The sequence below is a fragment of the Schistocerca serialis genome, chromosome 7 (genome assembly GCF_023864345.2).
Source record: "Schistocerca serialis cubense isolate TAMUIC-IGC-003099 chromosome 7, iqSchSeri2.2, whole genome shotgun sequence".
Lineage (NCBI taxonomy): Eukaryota > Metazoa > Arthropoda > Insecta > Orthoptera > Acrididae > Schistocerca > Schistocerca serialis.
The window spans coordinates 335,574,390-335,593,460 of record NC_064644.1 but is presented as its reverse complement, the minus strand read 5'-3'; the positions used below and the strand labels follow the sequence as shown (position 1 = coordinate 335,593,460).

The 19,071-nt window shown below is 40.0% G+C and overlaps 1 protein-coding gene across 2 annotated transcripts in view; it reads left to right on the top strand.

Annotated features, from left to right (window-relative positions):
- The window catches only part of LOC126412225 (probable ATP-dependent RNA helicase DDX49), a 56,428-nt gene extending 42,817 nt beyond the window's left edge, over positions 1 to 13,611 (top strand). The window contains exons 6-9 of one of the 2 annotated variants that reach the window (XM_050081713.1): positions 10,633 to 10,799; positions 11,606 to 11,760; positions 11,940 to 12,140; positions 13,248 to 13,609. In XM_050081713.1, the coding sequence (XP_049937670.1) occupies positions 10,633 to 10,799; positions 11,606 to 11,760; positions 11,940 to 12,140; positions 13,248 to 13,480 (756 nt within the window). In that variant the 3' untranslated portion in view covers positions 13,481 to 13,609. Of the gene's footprint in view, positions 1 to 10,632; positions 10,800 to 11,605; positions 11,761 to 11,939; positions 12,141 to 13,247 lie in introns of both variants that reach the window. The other variant, XM_050081714.1, reaches the window with a different exon arrangement.
- The last annotated feature ends 5,460 nt before the right edge of the window (positions 13,612 to 19,071 follow it).

Sequence of the window (19,071 nt, the reverse complement as noted above, 5' to 3'; positions counted from 1 at the left end):
TCTGTCTAGAGGTCATGAGATGTGACCTAAGTGTGAACAATAACCTAGGGCGGGTGTGCTCCCCTTTGTGTGTGTGTGTGTGTGTGTGTGGGGGGGGGGGGGGGCAAGAAGGAAGAAGCACTCTCTAAGAGATACTGGAAATCATGGGGGATTCACCCATGATGAGCACTTCAACTCCATCAATGCAACCTCCATCTAAAAAACAGAAATGGAATGATACCAAAGACATGACAAATCCTCCATTTGCACCCCACTACCTAGTGGTATCACCCACAGGAGGAGGTCAGAACTTCTGTGCAGTGAACCTGTTTGTCATTCAGAAAGGTGTGGATACAATTGCAGGCCCACTCAAGTCCTGCATTCGCTTACACAGTGGAACATTGCGTCTAGAGACAGAGAGTACCTTTCAAGCCCAAAATATGCTTAAAGCTACACTCCTCCACAGATACCTTGTTCGTGTAGAGGCTCATCAAACACTGAATTCTTTAGGTAGTGTCATATACAGTCAGCTGCTTGATAGTTTGACTGAGGGAAATATACAGTATTATCTCTCGATCAGGATGTAACTGCAGTAGATTGGGATATGAAAAGGGTTGGTACAGAATTAGTGCCTGCCCACACACTTTTCTTAACATTTGATCAATTGGAGCCACTGTTGAAGATCAAGGTGAACTATGAAATCAACATTGTCAGACCCTACTTATTAAACCCAATGTGTTGCTACCAATGTCAGCACTATAGCCATACTCACATGTCTGAAAAAATGCAGCCAAATGTGTAACTTGAAGCAACGATGTTCATGACAGAGATTGCCCATTGTCTTCATCCCACTGCATCAACTGCAATGGCAACGATGTCACTTCATCCTGCAAATGCCTTGTGTACCTCAGCAAGTGAGTCATTCAGGAGATCCGGATGAAGGAAAAGGTACCCTTCAGAATTGCTCGCAAACTGTTAGCTAGCCAAAAGCCTTGCATACCACTATTGAGCAGTTACAGTACCATTTTTGCTATGTTACAGCCCATGAAAGATATGGCCATGCAGATCTGCAAACTCCATTCAGTGCCCTGGTAGTGAAATCGCCTGGTTTTAAGGTGACATCTTCACCTCTGCCCACTACAGTTGGTCAGCACACTAAAAGAGTCGCGTGTGATGCATAGAAAAACAGAAATTTAAGCAGGGATCCTCCTGAGATGACTTTTTTGCGCACCTCAAGTCAGAAAACATCTGGGTCCATGTCTGACAAACACAAAGGTACTAAGAAGGCAAATGAAGACAAACCCTCTTCCCCTTATCGAACTTGTAGATCGTTTAAGATCATCTACAACAGTGACACTGCGTGACTTCGCTGTCTGGTTGACTTACATTTCACCGGTGCGAATCACCAACTGATTCTCCACCCTGGAGTCAACTGACCGACCTAGGGGGTTACTGGTACCAGATCCACCAGCCTCAGGACCCTGTCATAGTACGCAGCCGAAATCTGGCCCCTTATAAAATAAATATCTCTTATAATCTAATATGACTTTTCCAATGGAGCATTTGTGGCATCAGATAACACAGGGCTGAATTATAAGTGCTGTCACAGTCGCAATGCCCAGTTGTTTTATGCCTCCAAGAAACGAAATTATGTCCTCAAGACCACTTGGACCATTCACACTTCACTCCAGTACATTCCGATCTTCATTCCGAGGAAGGAACTCCAGCTAGTCCTACATTCATTCTGGATGACATCCATAGCCAAACCATTTCATTGAACACCCAGCTACAATCTGGTGCTGTCCATCTTTCTCTCTCCAGTTATACCTTTTCTATTAGTAATATCTACATCCCCCCTATCATCTGATTTCGCCAGGGCAGACATACTGCAACTTACCTCTCAGCTCCTTCCACTTTTTGTGCTACTTGGAAACTTCAATGCCCACCATCCCATTTGGGGCTCTCTGAGAACCTGCCCCTCCCAGCAGATATTTTCAGCCAGCTTGCTCTCATTTCTGTCAACACTGGCAAATCCACATTTCTTTTGGACTCCACACACACTTTCTTGCACCTGGATCTCTTGTTCTGTAATGCACAGGTTGCCCACTGTTTAGACTGGTCTGTTCTTTCAGACACATACTCAGTGACCATTTCCTGTGCATAATTCATCTACTAAATCATGTCTCATCTGTGCGCAAGACCAACTGGCAGCTTTTTGAAGCTGAATGAAGGCTCTACTCTTCACCTTGGATGAATGATGTTTTCACAGTAGTGATGATCAGGTAGAGTACCTTGTGAATGTTATCCTCAACACTGCAGGTTGTTACACCCTCCAACCTTTTGTCTAATGCAATGTGTCCCAGTCCCCTGGTGGACTGTGGAATGTCAAGATGCGGTTTGCGCGTGTTGACGTTCTGTCCGTGTCTTTGAATGCCGTGCCATGAAGGAGAAATGTATTTGTTATAAGCAGTTGTGCACAAAGCATCGTCTCATTATCAGAGACAACAAAAAATCTAGTTGGATATCTTTTAATAATTCTTTTAACCATTTTACTCTCTCTTCTGTTGTTTGGGTAACGTAAGTTGGATTTCTGGAAGTGAGGTATTTCTCCTAATTCCTGGCCTGACTGTAGCGAACAGTGTCAGTGTGGACTCTATCGAAATTTCCAACACTTTGAGATAATAGTTTGCGGAGAGCTTGGGCCCAGCCCATTACCGTCGTGCCTTCCTACCTCAGAAACGACTGGAGGCGGCTCAGGAGACATCGTTCCCCTCTCAGAATCACGAATGCTGCAATACTGTTTTAATGTGATGGAGCTCAAAAATGCTCTCACCATGTCACAGTCCTCCACTTCAGGACCGGACAATTTTTATATTCTGTTGTTGTAGCACCTATCTCTTTACAGCAAGCACTTTCTCCTTCGAACACATAATAGTATCTGAACAGATTGCAAATTTCCCAAAATTTGTTGTGAAGCCATTATAATTCCCACACCCATGCCTGGTAAGGACAAACATCTACAATCCAGCTACCTCCAAATTTCCCTCACCAACGGTGTCTGCAAGGTGATGATCAGCCAGCTGGCATGGTGGCTTCAGTATCAGATTTGCTAACAAATGCACAATGTTGATTTCATAAGAACCGCTCTGCAGTTGATCATCTCATCACCTTGTTGACCCACATAATGAACAATTTTCCGTGAAAATGACAGACTGTAGCTGTTTTTTTGATTTGAAGAAGTCTTATGATATCTGCTGGAAGACGAGCATCCTCCATACAATGCACATGTGGGGTTTCCGGTGCTGCCTCTCCCATTTTATTCAGAAGCTTTTAAAAGATTGTGTTTTGTAGGTATGTGTGGGTTCAGCTTTGTTGAACACTTTTATTCAGGAAAAGTTGGTGCCTCAGGGCTCTGTGCTGAGTGTAGCTCTATTTGCCATAGCAGTTAACCCTCTCATGGACTGTTTCCCATCAGACATCTCAGGCTCTCTTTTCATCAGTGACTTTACAATATTCTGCAGCTCTCAACAGACCTGTTTACTTGAGAAACAACTTTAGCGATGTCTCTACCATCGTGGAACATGGACAATGGTGCTTCCACTTTTCCACTGAAATACTATCGGTCTGAACTTCTAGTGCCAAAAGGAGTTTCTTCCACTGTCCTTTGTCGAAATCATGAACTTCTTGGGGCTTACACTCGATAGGAAACTCTGTTGGTCCTCCTACATGTCTCATATTTCAGCACAGTGTACCTGATCTTTAATATCCTACCTGTTTTAAATGGTACTTCATGGAGAGCGAATAGGAAAGTCCTCCTCTGCTTATACCAATCCCTTGTCTCATCAAAAACGGACTATGGGTATTTCATGTACTCGTCTGCATGACCATCTAGTTTACACCATTGAGGCATACATTTGGTCACTGAAGCTGTCTGCACTAACCCAGTTATGAGTCTCTGTGCAGACACTTCCAAACTACTGCTGTCATAATGGCATGATTTTCTCCTCAGGAGAAATGCTTGTCATCTGTCCTCTTTGCGCAACCATCTACCCTATGCATCTGTTTTTGCCAACCCCTTTGACCGCCAATACAGGGTAAGTGCAACTTCTTTGTTGCCTTCCAGAGTTCACTTTCATATACTGCTTTGGCAGCTCAACCTTACGTTACGTGCCCCATTCCAGATGGGTGAGAACGCTTTACTGCCTCTTCTTCATGCAAAGGTCTGCATTCGTCTTGGATCTCTAGAGTTGACCTATCACTGAGTTTCTCAAATTTTGCACACGACATGGAGGCAGCACCTCTGTCTACACTGATGGCTCTAAGATCAACGTCTACACATATGGTTCTAAGATCAACCGTGGTGTCAGATGCGACTTTGTTATTGGCTACAAACATTTTAGATACCGGCTTTTAGAACAGTGTTCAATTTTTACTGCAGAGCTTCGCCCTCTTCTCAGACCACCGAGTACATCCAACAGCAAAGGCTTCTCAGTTGTGTATTATGTTCCAACTCGCTAAGTGCCCTCCAGAGCCTCTGTGTTCTGTACACATACCACCCCTCAGTACAAAAAATCCAAGAATGCCTCCATTCATTTCCTGCTAATGGAGCCAACGTGATGTTCGTGTGAATCCCTGGTTGTGTCAGGGAATGAAGCTGCTAATGCTGCTGCCAAGACTGCAGTCCGACTACCTTTGTCTTTTAGATATTCTGTCCCTTCAGATAATCTCTGTGTCGCTGCATGTAGGAACATTGTGTCACTCTGCAATAAACACTGAGCTTCTTTATATAGGAACAAACTCTGAAAAATTAAACACCTCCCAACAGCATGGATGACTTCCTTGAACCCCTCTTGTCTCAAGGAGATACTTTTAGCTAGGCTGTGTATTAAGCTCTGTCATTTCAGTTACTCACTTTTGTTAAATGGAGACTCCTGCACCACTCTGTGCTTACTGCAACCAACCATTGGCAATGCGTCATTTTCTGACCCAATGCCGATTTTATAACTGTTTACATTTTAATATATGTTTGCCATCAGAATTATCAGATTTTTTTAGCTGATACACCACACACTGTAGAAGGTGGTTTACATTTTATCTGTCATAGTAATATGGCAAAGGAAATTTAATTTACAACTGTTTGGGCTACCTCCTCAACTGGGAAGTGATCATTTTTTGCTGTCCCTCAATCAGGCTCCGAGTATTATGGACTTAAAATTCATTCGGCAATTGACCACTCAGCTGTTTTGCTTCCTTAGGCAAGAACAACAAGTGAACCAAACCTACGGGGTCAAACTGCCAAGAGCCTCTTCTGATAACCAAAAGCATATCAGATGAACATGGAGCAGATTACATGCACACAAAAATTTGATATTCACAAACTGAACTCCTGCACTGTCAAATAAACAGGCATATCCACTCACTACCAGTCTGAAGAAAGCCAGAACATGCAATGCATGCAGTGGATATGGGCTATAATTGAGTTGGCACAAGACGATCCGTGACAACTGGCAGCGCTGTTCTGAGCTTTCAGCTGAAATGCTCAAATGGCTGCGGTATGCCAATCAGGCCCAATTGCCCTGATCATTGAGACGATCATCCCACTGACACACCAGTTTAAAGATACCTGTTTGGTAGAACACCATGTCCTGCTGCATGAAGTCTGGAACTGCCTGCTGCCTTTCCTCGCCCTACAGGAGTTGATGGTCCTTCAGGATCTTTTTTAAGAGACCACATGCTTGACAATCACACGGGGAGAGATCAAGACTATATGGCGAGTGCTTGAGTGTCTCCCACTTGGATTGGTGTAACTTCCGCATTATGACATTTGTGATATGAGGATGCGCATGTGAAGCAACAGTATCTCTTGGCACACTATTCCACAAAGGTGGTTGTCAGTTTTGCTGCCCCATCACATTTTTCATTCTCTGGTGTTTGTCCTTCAGCAGCCAAGAAAATAGTTACAGCACATTTGTCCTGTGTGGATGCATTTGTTAATAATGTCGTAATAGTGTCGCCATAGTGTACATTTCCGCATTTACTGTGTCCACTTTGGGAAGACAGGAATGCCACACTAATGCCTTGCCTACGTGCTAGTGCTTATGTACCCACATCGGAGTTACACTGTATTGCACATATACTACAGTAATGACCTCAAATGGAAGCTTTTTGATTGCCCCTTATACTTTGCATCGCCGAGAACAAAAAAGAAGAACACTGAATCTCTAAATCTCTAGCAGAAATATGCATCCATAAAGCACTTTTTGATTTTCAAATGGAATTGGAAATAACATCTGATGACGTATTTCTTCATTAGCTGCCAGCCAGTACTTGGGCGTTGCTGATTCATATACAATAGAAACTTCATCCCTCTGTGCCATACAAATTTCAACTCCTAATGTATCTGGTTTAGATAGTGGACTGTATCCATCACAGCATCAATAGAATGTCCAGACATTTCAGACACTTTCTAGTGATTCAGTCTGCGAACTCACCAAGTGAAGAAAAGATCTACATTCCTAATATAAACTGAAGGCTTTTGCAAACATGTTTAGTTGATGATTGTTACTTTTTTTATATAAATTTTTCTCATATTTAGAGTTCATCATTATGATTCCATGTTTGCGAGATAAGTAAAATATGTGTACTTCCATATTCTTGACCTGTTCATTGTAAATGTTAAGGATCTAGTGTTTGTTTCGTTTTGCAAGTAAGCCTTATAAGTAATATCAGGTGGTCTTCAGCCTGCCTTTAGAGGGCACATTTATACTGCAGCCTCATTGGTACACACTGATAGCCCACTGGCTGCCTTTTATAAACAAACCCACTGTCCACCAGCCAGCTCCACAGGTGCATTGACCAGGAGTTGCAGCTCAGTTACTGGAGTAGCATGAATGCCTCTCTCTAGGTTATGATGGAATCATTCATGCGCACTTGTTGAGAGAGAATTATGCACCTGCACATATGCCTTTGCTTGCTTGTTAGGCAAGTGCAGGCTCATGGCGGCTAGGTGCAAGGTGCACAGGTGTAAACACACATTTACACTGTCACAAAAGCTCAAAATTATTTCACTGTTTGCAGCTTTTTCCTTGTAACTGACAATGCCAGATGGTTCTGGGTTCTAAAAGCTTTAAGTAGTGTCTAATCTTTGATTTGCTATATGTTTTTCTCATGTTAGCAGCCATTGTTGAAAAGAATTCTAGTATAGAAAGTATTCACGTGTATATGAACATTACCTGCCTGACAGAAGAATATGTAGGCTTACATGTCTCAAACAAACAACTTGCCGGAATGCAGCTGCCAGTGTTTCGACAGATGAACATCCTTTGATTTTCAAGGCACAAATACAAGAGAGCATACTGTGCAAGGAAATTTAAAACCTTGCTAGACAGTGCTACAGTTGCAGAGCATTGCCTTTGTACCAATCATCATATGAAATATGTCAACACAGAACATGTTGTGAACTTCCAGTTATTGGGATAGTGTTGTTAAGGAATCAGTTGAGATGAAATTAGCTAATGGACTTGTAAACAGAGATGGAGGGTTCGAACAGTCCACGGGTGTACTACCGGTCCATAGTGTCCAAAGGGCACAATATTTCGGCAATCAGACATGTCGCCATCGTCAGGTGCGCTGATGAACTGAGCTCCTGAGGGCGGGTGGCCGTCCTAAATCCCCTTCCCCCGCGAGGCGTTCTCTCCGTGGTCCGCGCCCGCGGCCGCACGTTGGCGGTTGCTGAGAGGCTGGCGTAGGCGTCTGTGGTGGTGTCGGTGTAACTGCCTTGTCTGCCCTGGTCACTCGTTCGTTTTCTTTGCTGAGCTCAACATATTTTGAATATTAACTGGCATTTGCATGCTTCATGCCTAATTTATCCATTATTGACATGACTTCTTACTCCTGAGAGAGATACCTCTTACATGTACATAACATCAAATATTACAGAACATATTTTTCTTAAATGAGTACGTCATAATTTAAAACTGCTCAAATATGAGATTCAACTAAGTGACAAGGTCCAGTATCATTTCTCCCACTTCTCAGAATTTCATACTACCTCAAAAGTTGATAGATATCCCTGACAGTCGAATATGATCGTGTACACGTCATGGTGATGTCAGAAAGAAGTGTCACCAATGTGAATCTAGTGTCTCCCGCTGGTTCACTGTCTTTCCAATGATGCCATTATAGCTGTATTGTGTTGTGTTTACATTTGTTAGTGATCATTCAGAATGTTTAAGACAGTGTCTGAGCCAGGTGACTGTGAAGTGTGTTCTGTAATGTGGTTTTTGACTGCAAAGAATGTTAAGCCAGCGGAAATTCATAGTAATCTTGTAGAGATTTATGGTGAAAGTGTAATGATTGTTGAAATGGTGAGAAAATGGGTGAGACAGTTCAGTGATGGATGGACCAGTGTTCATGATTAAACATGGAGTGGGCAACCATTCTGTTGTCAATTATGCTTTTGTTGGGAAAGTGAATGAGATAATTAGTGAGACCAGATGATTCACAATAAGAATGTTTTGTGATGAGTGTCCACAAATTAATTAAAAAAACTGTTTTGCATGAGATTATCACAAATCGCTTATATATTCTCAAATTGCATTCCCATTGGGTTCCGAAAATGCTTGCAGATGTCCTCAAAATGAAGAAGCGTGGCAGTGCTTTGACGTTTCTTACCCAGTACAGTGATGAGGGAGATGAATTCTTAAACAGAACTGTGACTGGTGGTGAAACTTTGGTTTGTCTCATCACTCCAAAATCAAAACAAGTCGATGGAGTAGAGGTACTCACAGACCTCCAAAAACCCAAAAATTAGAAACTTTATTGTCATCACAAAAAATCATGTCCACTGTTCTGTGGAAGTCATTGGGCATTCTGCTTGTTGGGTGCCTTCAATGTGGTACAATACTGTAAAACATTGAGAAAACTTCAGCACGGAATTGAAAACAGAAGATGTGGAATGCTCAGTCAAGGTATTGTGTTGCTTCATGATACCACACATCCCTGTTCAGCTGGTGCCACTTAAAACCTTATTCATTAATTTGATTGGGAGCAGTTCAGTCACCTGCACACCTTCTGACTATCATTTGTTCTTGAGTTGAAGCGAGATTTTAGAGGAACAATATGGATGTAAAAAACATTGTTCATCAGTGTCCTTCACTGGTGGCATCTTCCTATGAAGAGGGTATAGGAAAGTGGGTTTCCCGCTATGACAGATGTCTGAACAGTGGTGGCAGTTATGTAGAAAAATAATTTAAGAAGTGCCCTTTCTTGTAAAAATAATGTTGGTATGAAAAAAAAAGAGTTTTTTGCCAGAACAGTACCTGCTTTCCAGATATGCCTCATAAATGTCTGTCAAAATAATGAAAATGAAAACTCCTTACTTTATGTTAAGAAGTTTAAATGTTATTGAGTCAACAAAATCCTATATTGTCACTTTTAGCGTAAGAACAGTTTTATTAAAGATTTTTTGTAAGGGTGGTGCTCTGATGTTGTTAACAATATAACACCCATAGTAAAAAATCCTGTCCAGTGGTGGTTATTTGCAGAAAGTTTTGTTGCATTTTGTTGTTCTTTCACTGTCATAACTTGTGAGCTGTAACTGCCTGTTATGAGGCAGTAAAAAAAGGATGAAGGAGGAAGACTTTGAACTCTCAATCAAGAATTCAGTTTGTGTCATTTTAAACTGTACACAATCTATAATCATTTTTCTGAATTGTAGAAGAAGGACACTTCTACAATTTAAGCATGCAGTGGGGTTTGTCAGTCTTATATATCCTTTTAAGCTCATGTGATTGCCACTTCTACTGAGGCTGATAAGCATTCTTAACAACAGACAGCGGCTCCTCATGATATGATATGACATGACAAATGTGTAATATACTATCCATCTAGCAGGCATGCACAAAACATACCATTTTCATTCACTAATGAAAAGACTTATAAAATCACTTGTTATCAACTAGACCTTTGAGGATTTAAATTTTTAGAGATGGACATGACCCATACCAGTTTGTACCCCAAGGTTGGAGCAGATAATAACGTTGCATTCCCTTGTCGATTTTGGATGCAATAATTTTTTGCTATCTACAGATGTGGCTTTTAACTCATCATATTTTAGGTACACATTTGATTTTAAGTCTTTATTTCACTGTATTGTAGGAAACCACACTGATGGTTCCTATAAGGGTGATTCTTTGGCTGTCCATTTCAACTGCAGTTTTTATTTTGACAAAAGGGCAGAAGCAAACTTCAGTGGAGACTTGCCTTCTACATAACTAACAACCAGACAAATCGGGTAACAATTTTAAAATGTTACATATTGGCTGGATCTGAACCTAAAGTTGTAGGCAGAAATTGTACAATGCAAGTCGGCTGGCCACAATGCCGCTCCCCGCCCTACCCCTTGCACCACCAACACTTGTTGCTTTAATTATCTCTGTTGAATTTTTCAGTTTTATTAAAAGTTTTGGAACTGGTAGGCAGCATAGTTTGTGCAAGTGTACAGATTTGAGGGAAATGCATCTAATGCTAATGAAACCTTTTCACTGTCTCACTTGCAACTACAGTGTTTTTATATTGTTTAGTAAGGGCACTAGAGCCCACACTATCTTAACCTCCAATTTTTTTTACTTATTGTTTTACTACTTATTCCAGGTATTTATGTGGGAGGATAAGACTGAAGTTGCTACTGTTGATCAACTAGAACAGTTCTATGTTCTTTGCCCACATGATGTACGAGATGGGTACTTGGTCGAAACAATTCGAACTTTCAGACGACATCATGAAAAAGGCTCTGTAATTATTTTCACTGATACGTGCAAGTAAGTCTTTCTGTATTGGTCTCACTTATGATACAGTATAAAGTCTTAAAGTAATAGCTTCATTCAGTTTAAGGCCTATTACTTTGTATACTGTGAAGTTTGATTGTATTTTTTGCATTGCTTGGATCAGGCCTGGAAATGTATGCCCAACTCTATTCCTATCCTTCCTTACAACTATATTCAGACTGTTACCTAAATTGCAGTACAATAATAAGACCTATTATAGTGATCAAAATAATTTGAGTATCAGGTGAGATATCACACATTAAAAAATGTAAGCTTCCAATTTTCTTTTGTTTAATATGTAGGAATATATAACTTTTGTGATACTCCAGCTTACATCTTATCTCACTACTGATAAAAATATATTATGTCCACTATGGGAAGTCTGTTCTCTGGCTTGATAAGGTTGCCATTGATAGACTGATTCTTCTTGAACCCATGCTGAAGCAACTCTGATGCTGTCCGAATCCATTTCCTTAGCCCTTTTTTTTAAAATTGCTATTCTCTCTTTCAAGAATTCTGGCATTAGCCTCAATGCCATTATGTGACATGGCTCAGAAAAACTTTTGTCAAATTCAGTAGCACAAATAGTTTAAATATCATGGAAAAAATGAGATTAATAAAAATATGCTCGCAATTGTATCAAACTGACCATAATTTACAAGACGTCAAACTGTATCCTTCATGATCTGTTTTATTACATTCTTTACATATCCACATCTATCAGATGAATATCCATAAGTACAATATTTTCTACAGTCATCAACATTATTTTAATCTGTTGATATTTTGAAACATTGCAGGAATTGTCAGTTGTTGTCGATGACGCTAAATGAAGTTGGATTTGAAAATGTTTCATTACATTCCATGACGCAGCAAAGACTACGACTGGCAGCACTTGCAAAATTCAAGAGCAATGTTGTTAGAATTTTAATTGCCACTGATGTAGCTAGCAGAGGTTTGTACACATATTTCATACTTCCTTGAAACATGTTATTAGTGTACATACTGAATGTACGAAATTCTCTCTTTTGTTCGAAGTGACTTATTAATAATATCCATGTTAACTGTACTACAGATGTCATGTTAAATGAATTCATAGCAAGACTGTGATGAAGTGAGTTCTGTATTTTATAGGTCTTGATATACCAGCTGTAGAGCTGGTTATTAACCACACTCTGCCTAACATTCCAAAAGATTATATCCATCGTGTTGGCCGAACTGCTCGTGCAGGTCGCTTTGGTGTAGGAATATCTTTGGTTTCACCATATGACATTCACCTTGTTCATGCAATTGAAAATGCAATCAACACAAAGCTGAAACAATATGATGTAGACGGTAAGTGTATTTTTTTAATGCGGGGTTTTCTTCCAGTATTTCAGATAACTGTTCAGTTCCCTGTAACATACTCAGGTGAATAATACAACAGATTTTTGTGGTAAATTTAATGAGAGGAATTTTGTGGAAAGATATAAAGATGAATATTGAGAAATTTACAGTGTAGTGTATGTATGTTTTACTTGAATTTTGCAGTTCTGGAAGAAAATGTACAGTGAGTAAGAAACTAATACATAGTTTTATGCTTTAATTCAGATAAATATCTCAGTCTAGCAAGCAGTGGTGAGCTACAAGCCAACTGTAGTTCTTTCTCAAGCACCATGAGCTGCTGTGTTCCCTGTCTTATAGGTACATGCAGAGCCTTGTCATATCTGATTGGCTGCATGCGATCAGTGGCCTCACCACTGTACTGTCAGCCACAATGTTATTTTATATGAGTTATGTAACATTCATTAGGAAGAGTTTGTTTTAGAGCAGATACAAGCAGCTTCTCCCTCCCCCCCCCTCCCCCCCGTCCCATCGCACGCACACACACACACACACACACACACACACACACACACACAAACAAACAAAGACAGAGAGAGAGAGAGCATATTCATTTGGCTGTAGCAACATTTCACCAGTGTAAGCAGGAAATGTTCTGATAATTGCACTAAGCTCAAAAATGTCAAATTAACTTAACTAATTTCCTCATTCAAAACATTGTGGGTTTATTCCAGAAGCTGCTGGATTGAATATTCACTTTTATGTCCCATTTAAAAGAGGCACAGTGCAGTAATCATTTGAAGAAACGTATAATATTTCTAGATCAATAGAATCAATAGATAGCAAGTCCCAGTCATAAGCAGGATAAAGCATAGAAAAATACTTCAGTTTTAATTATTTTCTCTTTGTCAAATGGAGCAACTGACACTAGCATTAATGGAATTAATTTAGGTAGATTATAAAAGTTTCATGTCTCCTAGAAACTTTTAAAGAAAAAATTACTTATGTAGAAAATTTTAATTGTTAATTTTCTGTTGTTACAGAACATCACAAAACACTTGATTCTTTTTATTTTCTAATTGCTACACCTTTCATTTTTCAAAACTTTTATGTTTACAGATAAAGAAGTTGCAAAGATATTCACACAGGTGTCCGTCACTAAGAGAGAAGCAGAGATCAAGCTTGATGAAACAGACTTTTATGAGAGAAAAATGATTAACAAAAGAAAGAAGCTAATCCTCGAGGGGAAAGATCCAGATGAAGAAGAAGTGAAAAGGAGAAAGATGCTTAAAAGAAAGAGAAGAAAGGAGAAATTGAGTAAGAACTTCAAGAAGAGGGAACATGTCAGTTGACTTTCTCACCTTCATTTCAGCTTTGTATGTATCCAGCAGTTGTTGACTAATGTACAGTGAGAAAGGCAATTATAAATTTGTAGATAAAGAATGTTTATTTTTGTAATTAAATGAAGCAAACAGCTTTTAAACTTTTGTTATTTATTGTTTCCTTATCTTAGTGTAGCTTAAGGTAAGGTGGCCTCTCCTCCAACCCCCCCTCCCCCCCCCCACACACACACACTCTCTCTCTCTCCCCCCCCCCCTCTCTCTCTCCCCCCCCCCCCTCTCGCTCTCTCTCCCCCCCCCTCTCTGTCTCTCTCTCTCTCTGTCTCTCTCTCCCCCGCCCCCCCTCTCTCTCTCCCCTCTCTGCTTCTTACTAACAGTCTTTGTCACACTATGACCCAGTTAAGTGTTTTACCTGGCATCTTCAATTACCTCTAAATTGATACAATAATATGCACCTGCTACAGAAGATTATTTGTAAATAGTTAATCTCTATCTGGATTTTCATTCAATGTGGTTATAATAAATAATTTGAGAAAGAAAACATGAAGTGAATGAATTCAGGAATTTGGACTGTAATGTGGTTAATTACATAACTGAAGCTTCGCAACAAGCTTTTATGTAAATTTATGTTTCAGTGAGATGATACACATTGAGAAAGTATATCTGTACTGGTGTGGAAAAACTGAAGGTTTCATTTGCAAATAGGATATCAATTTTATTAGGACTGTTCAAACTTATCAGATGAAAGATGGTAGTGTTATAGGTAATTACTAATGATTTCTGATATTGGCAGCCATAAGTTTGATTTTTAATGTTCTGTGGTACAATTCTGAGAAGATATATGAACAGCACTGCTTAACAGAATTGATAAAACTTATCCACTGATAGAATCAAATAGCTGTGATCCAGCTTTGCTCATTTTTATTGGTATCTATAAAGTGTGGATAAGTAGAAGACTATTGATCCGAAGATCTGAGATTCAATTCCCAGTCAGTCCTAGGATTTTTTTTCTGTCAAAACACACTTCTTTCATCTTCAGCAGTGTTTGAAATACTGAATTGCAACATGGTTTGGTCTATAGGTCCCCCAATAACTTTCTCTGTCAGTCAGTTCAAAGGTCAGAGGAAGGCAAGAGCATACCACCCCAAGTAGGACCATACCTAATAAAGCACTGTGTTCAAACCAACCTTCAAGTTGACCACAGCTGTACCTTTTTTAACTTACCTGTAATTAGGTGTACAGTAAATGATATAACAACAGGATACATGCACAAATAAGTTGGTCACAATAGGAATTTCCCTTTTAAAAACTCGTTAACTTCATTTTTGCTCTATTTAATCACTGTAGCTTAAGTGAAATCAGTTCTATTTATCACATATTCTGTAATTCACCCTTCCAGCATTTCTGCCTTAGTTGTCAATATAGATTTCACCAAGTTCGCTATTGTAATGAAGTTTTCTTGTCTCCAGCTTTTAGTTATTGTACACAGTGCCTCCAATTCTCATGTCAATTTCATTTAATTTTCATTACTCAAGTATTAAAATTCCCATTTTTTCTCATAATTAGTTTTGGAAATACTGAAACAAGAATAATTATGGAATGTCAGTATTGTGAAAAGAATAGATTGAGATATTGAGTCGCAGATAGGCACAACAAAAAGACTGTTAAACAAGTAAGCTTTCAGTCAAAAGGCCTTCTTCTGAATTAGACAAAACACCCCCACATACATGTTGCTCAGGCCGACTTACATGTGAAGGGCATGAAACTCAGATTTTGCCCCCAACATATAGGTTGCCCTGCTAATCAGGTCAATAACACAGGCTAATACTACGCACGACATGTTTGTTGTGCTGAGCAGCCTACAAGTCAGGGGCTGAGAAACTGTTTTTGCTCCTATCTCTGCTCCTATGGAGGCTAGGAGGTTTTAACCCTTACCTCACTGATATTCATTTTTTAAGCTGTATGGGTACCAAGTTTGTTTGAAATTGGCCTGGTGGCTTAGGAAGAGATCTGGAAATCCCCACGCACATGCTGCTTATTTGTTACAGTAAATTTCCTGCTGAGGCAGATTTCTACTATGCTACCATAACTGTTGTAGACCATATTAATTTTACTTAATTTGTTCAGTTTTGTTAATGAAATTTCAGTAGAACAGTCATCACAATATTGATTGCCCTGTTTCCCGTCATTTTCTGAAACAACGTAAGTTGTTCCCACACATTACTCCAATCCTCTATGACTATTGTGTGCTATATTTGTTTCTCAGATGGCCCTGTTATTTCTAAGCAGTGCCAAATAATAATTCCAGGGAAAAATGAGATGAAAACTTGAAACCAAGTGACAATTGGACTGATACCGTTTATGAAACCACTTATCAAAATTCACCAGGTAGCTATCAAATATTCAGTCAGAATGGAAATTGCTGCCAACCAATCTACAGACTAAGAATGAAGAAGAAGAAGAAGAAATAACAGAAAGACTTGGCTTTCACAAATATAGGCAGAAAGAAACAGCATTTCTGCCATTTACGTACTCAGATAGTTTCGTAATTATTAGATTGGTACATAAGTTCATAGGATTTTTCTTTTGCATTTTGGTATTCTGGTTGCTGAGGATTTATTTATTGACAGTCAGTTTTTATTTGTAGTTCACTGCTGCTATTTGAGTTACATTTTGTCCTTTGGAGTTAGTGAGTGGTGCTGTGGGCACTAGAAAACGGAGTTACAAGTGAAAAAATTGGAATATTATTGACATATTCTTCGGTTTGAGTTCAATAGAGGTGAATAGCAGTGGAGGCAGCTAGAAAAATTTGTTCCTTGTGTGGAGGTAATGCCATTGGATAGAGCAAGGCAAGAAAATGGTTCTTTCATTTTGAGGAGAATTGTTCTGACATTAGTGGCTCTCCATGTTCAGGAAGATCTTTGGGTTTTTATGAAGATTGTTTAAACACATTAATGCACAATGATTCACATCAGTGTACCTGAGGTCTGGCAAATTCTGCTATCGTGCAACAAATGCACACCATGAGGAAGTTTAAAGAATTGGGTGTATGGGTACTGTATGTTCCAAGCCAAAATCACAAAAATCAGTCAGTGGCCATATGTGCATCTGCTTGCTGCATTTTCAATTGGCTCGCAAACAAAAATGACTATTCCCATCTTGTATCATTACTGGTGACAAGAAATTGTGTCTTTATGCTAACATAAGGAAAAGAAGGGAATGATTGAGCCCAAAAAAAGCAACAACTCCCCATACAGACTTGTGCGTATCCACAAAAGATAACATTATGCATTTGGTGGAACCGTGATGGTGTAGTGTATTACAAACTGTTTCCCCAAGGTGTAACCATCACTGCTGACATTTATTGTCAACAACTGAGACTTCGCATAGATGCAGTCCGAGAACAACGACCAGGAAGACTACATGAAGTGATGCTACTCCACGATAACGCCCACCCGCATTCTGCTAAACTGACAGAAAACATTATATAGGAGGGAAGTCATTCTGCACCCTCCTTATTCACCTGATCATTCACCCTCAGATTTTCACCTTTTTTGCTCCCTATCAAACAACTTTGAAGCAACTTCCTTTAGGGATGAAAATGCACTCTGAACATGGCTTGATAAATTTTTCACCTCTAAACCGTGTGATTTTTACAGTCATGTAATTGAAAATGTACCCCAGCATTGGCAAGCTGTTTTAAATAGTGTATCTTGTTTTTATTAAACTTATGGAAAAATGTTGCGAACTTATGCACCAACCCAGTATTATAAAAGCAAGTATGAATCCGAGGGAAAACCCAAAAGTAACTGTAATTCAGCAGGAAAATATCACTGAGTTTTCAATTCTGTCCGTCTGGATTTACTTCATTCTGCATATCTGTGATGCTTTTTGTGAATGTTCACACTATGCAGTGGTGGTCATTCTCTGTGTTGTCAAATGCATTCTGAGATTTGCACTGTGGCTGAACATAAAGAACAAAGTATCTACATGAAGTTTTATGCTATCTTAGGGAAACCTGTAGTGGAAAAGGGGCATTCGGCTGATGTTGCTGTATCTGTTTTCAAATTAAGCGCCAAGTTCAGCCAAAGAGATTGCCACCTTCCACCAGACGAGTGCATCAGGTGTGGGACATACTATCAGATCGGAAGTCAGCCAAATACAGCTGGGACAATAAGGCCAGCTAACAAAGTTAATGTCAGATGACGTACTAGACATTCCCAGCAGTTTAGCAGTGATTTGACTGATGCTTGGTGAAATAGTTCTTGCTCGATCTTTTAATCTGCACTTCGCGTAGAGAGGTAGATTTTTGCAGGCCTGTGTTTAGTATTCAGACTTCTACCTGGCAGTACGTAAACTCCAACTGCAGATTTCATTGTAGTGCTTACAGGATCAGGGTTAGTTTCTGTAGATGCAATATTAGCAATGAATTCCCATGAGCCAAAAGCACACACTATAGAAATATCATTGCTAAAAGTGTTAAAAGCTGCGTCAACAGGTCGCACTTCAGCAGCAGCAGCTGCACATTCGGCAGTAGCTGTTGGTGGCACTGGTAGTGCCACCGTTTCTTTGTTTATGGAAGGCCTGGTGGTTAGGCAGTGTGTGCGTGGGGAGGGTGTATGTTTGAAAATGTGAAGACAAGCAGGTTAGTACTCATGTACTCCAAGCCAGGCAGTCTGAACCATGAGTATAGGACCCTGCCCCACACAGTGGTTCAGTAAGGATCCGCACACGAGGTGCACCACAGTGACAATTAATTGTCTTCCTCATCAGATACTGACAGAAGCTGTACTAGGCAGCAAGTACCATATAATAAAAAAACTCTTTCTGTATGGGAGTTTTTCTAAATACACAACTTAATTGTTTCCAGAGATAGGAGAAATGTTTTTCATGTAGCAATATAGGCTACATTCAGTAAGTGTGCAGTCATAAGCTACATTGTTACTTGAACTGGTCCATTTGCAGGGAGTCAAATTTTGCCATACGTGTAACACAAATGATGATGAGGATAGATCTACATATTTTGCATTGGTATGTACAGATTAAGATCGACACAGGTGCTCCTAGCTCTTTGTTAAATGCACTAACACATTGATGAGCCAGAACATTATCAGCAGCTACCTAATAGCCGGTATGGATAACAGCCACAATTTCTACATCTACATTTAGACTCCGCAAGCCACCCAACAGTGTATGGCGGAAGGCACTTCATGTGCAACTGTCATTACCTCTCTTTCCTGTTCCAGTCGCGTATGGTTCGCGGGAAGAACGACTGTCAGAAAGCCTCCGTGCGCACTCGAATCTCTCTAATTTTACATTCATGATCTCCACGAGAGGTATAAGTAGGAGAAAGCAATATATTCAATACCTCATCCAGAAACGCACCCTCTCGAAACCTGGACAGCAAGCTACACCGCGATGCAGAGCACCTCTCTTGCAGAGTCTGCCACTTGAGTTTGCTAAACGTGTCCGTAACACTATCACGCTTACCAAATAACCCTGCGACAAAACGCACCACTCTTCTTTGGATCTTCTCTATCTCCTCTGTCAACCCGACCTGGTATGGATCCCACACTGATGAGCAATACTTAAGTATAGGTCGA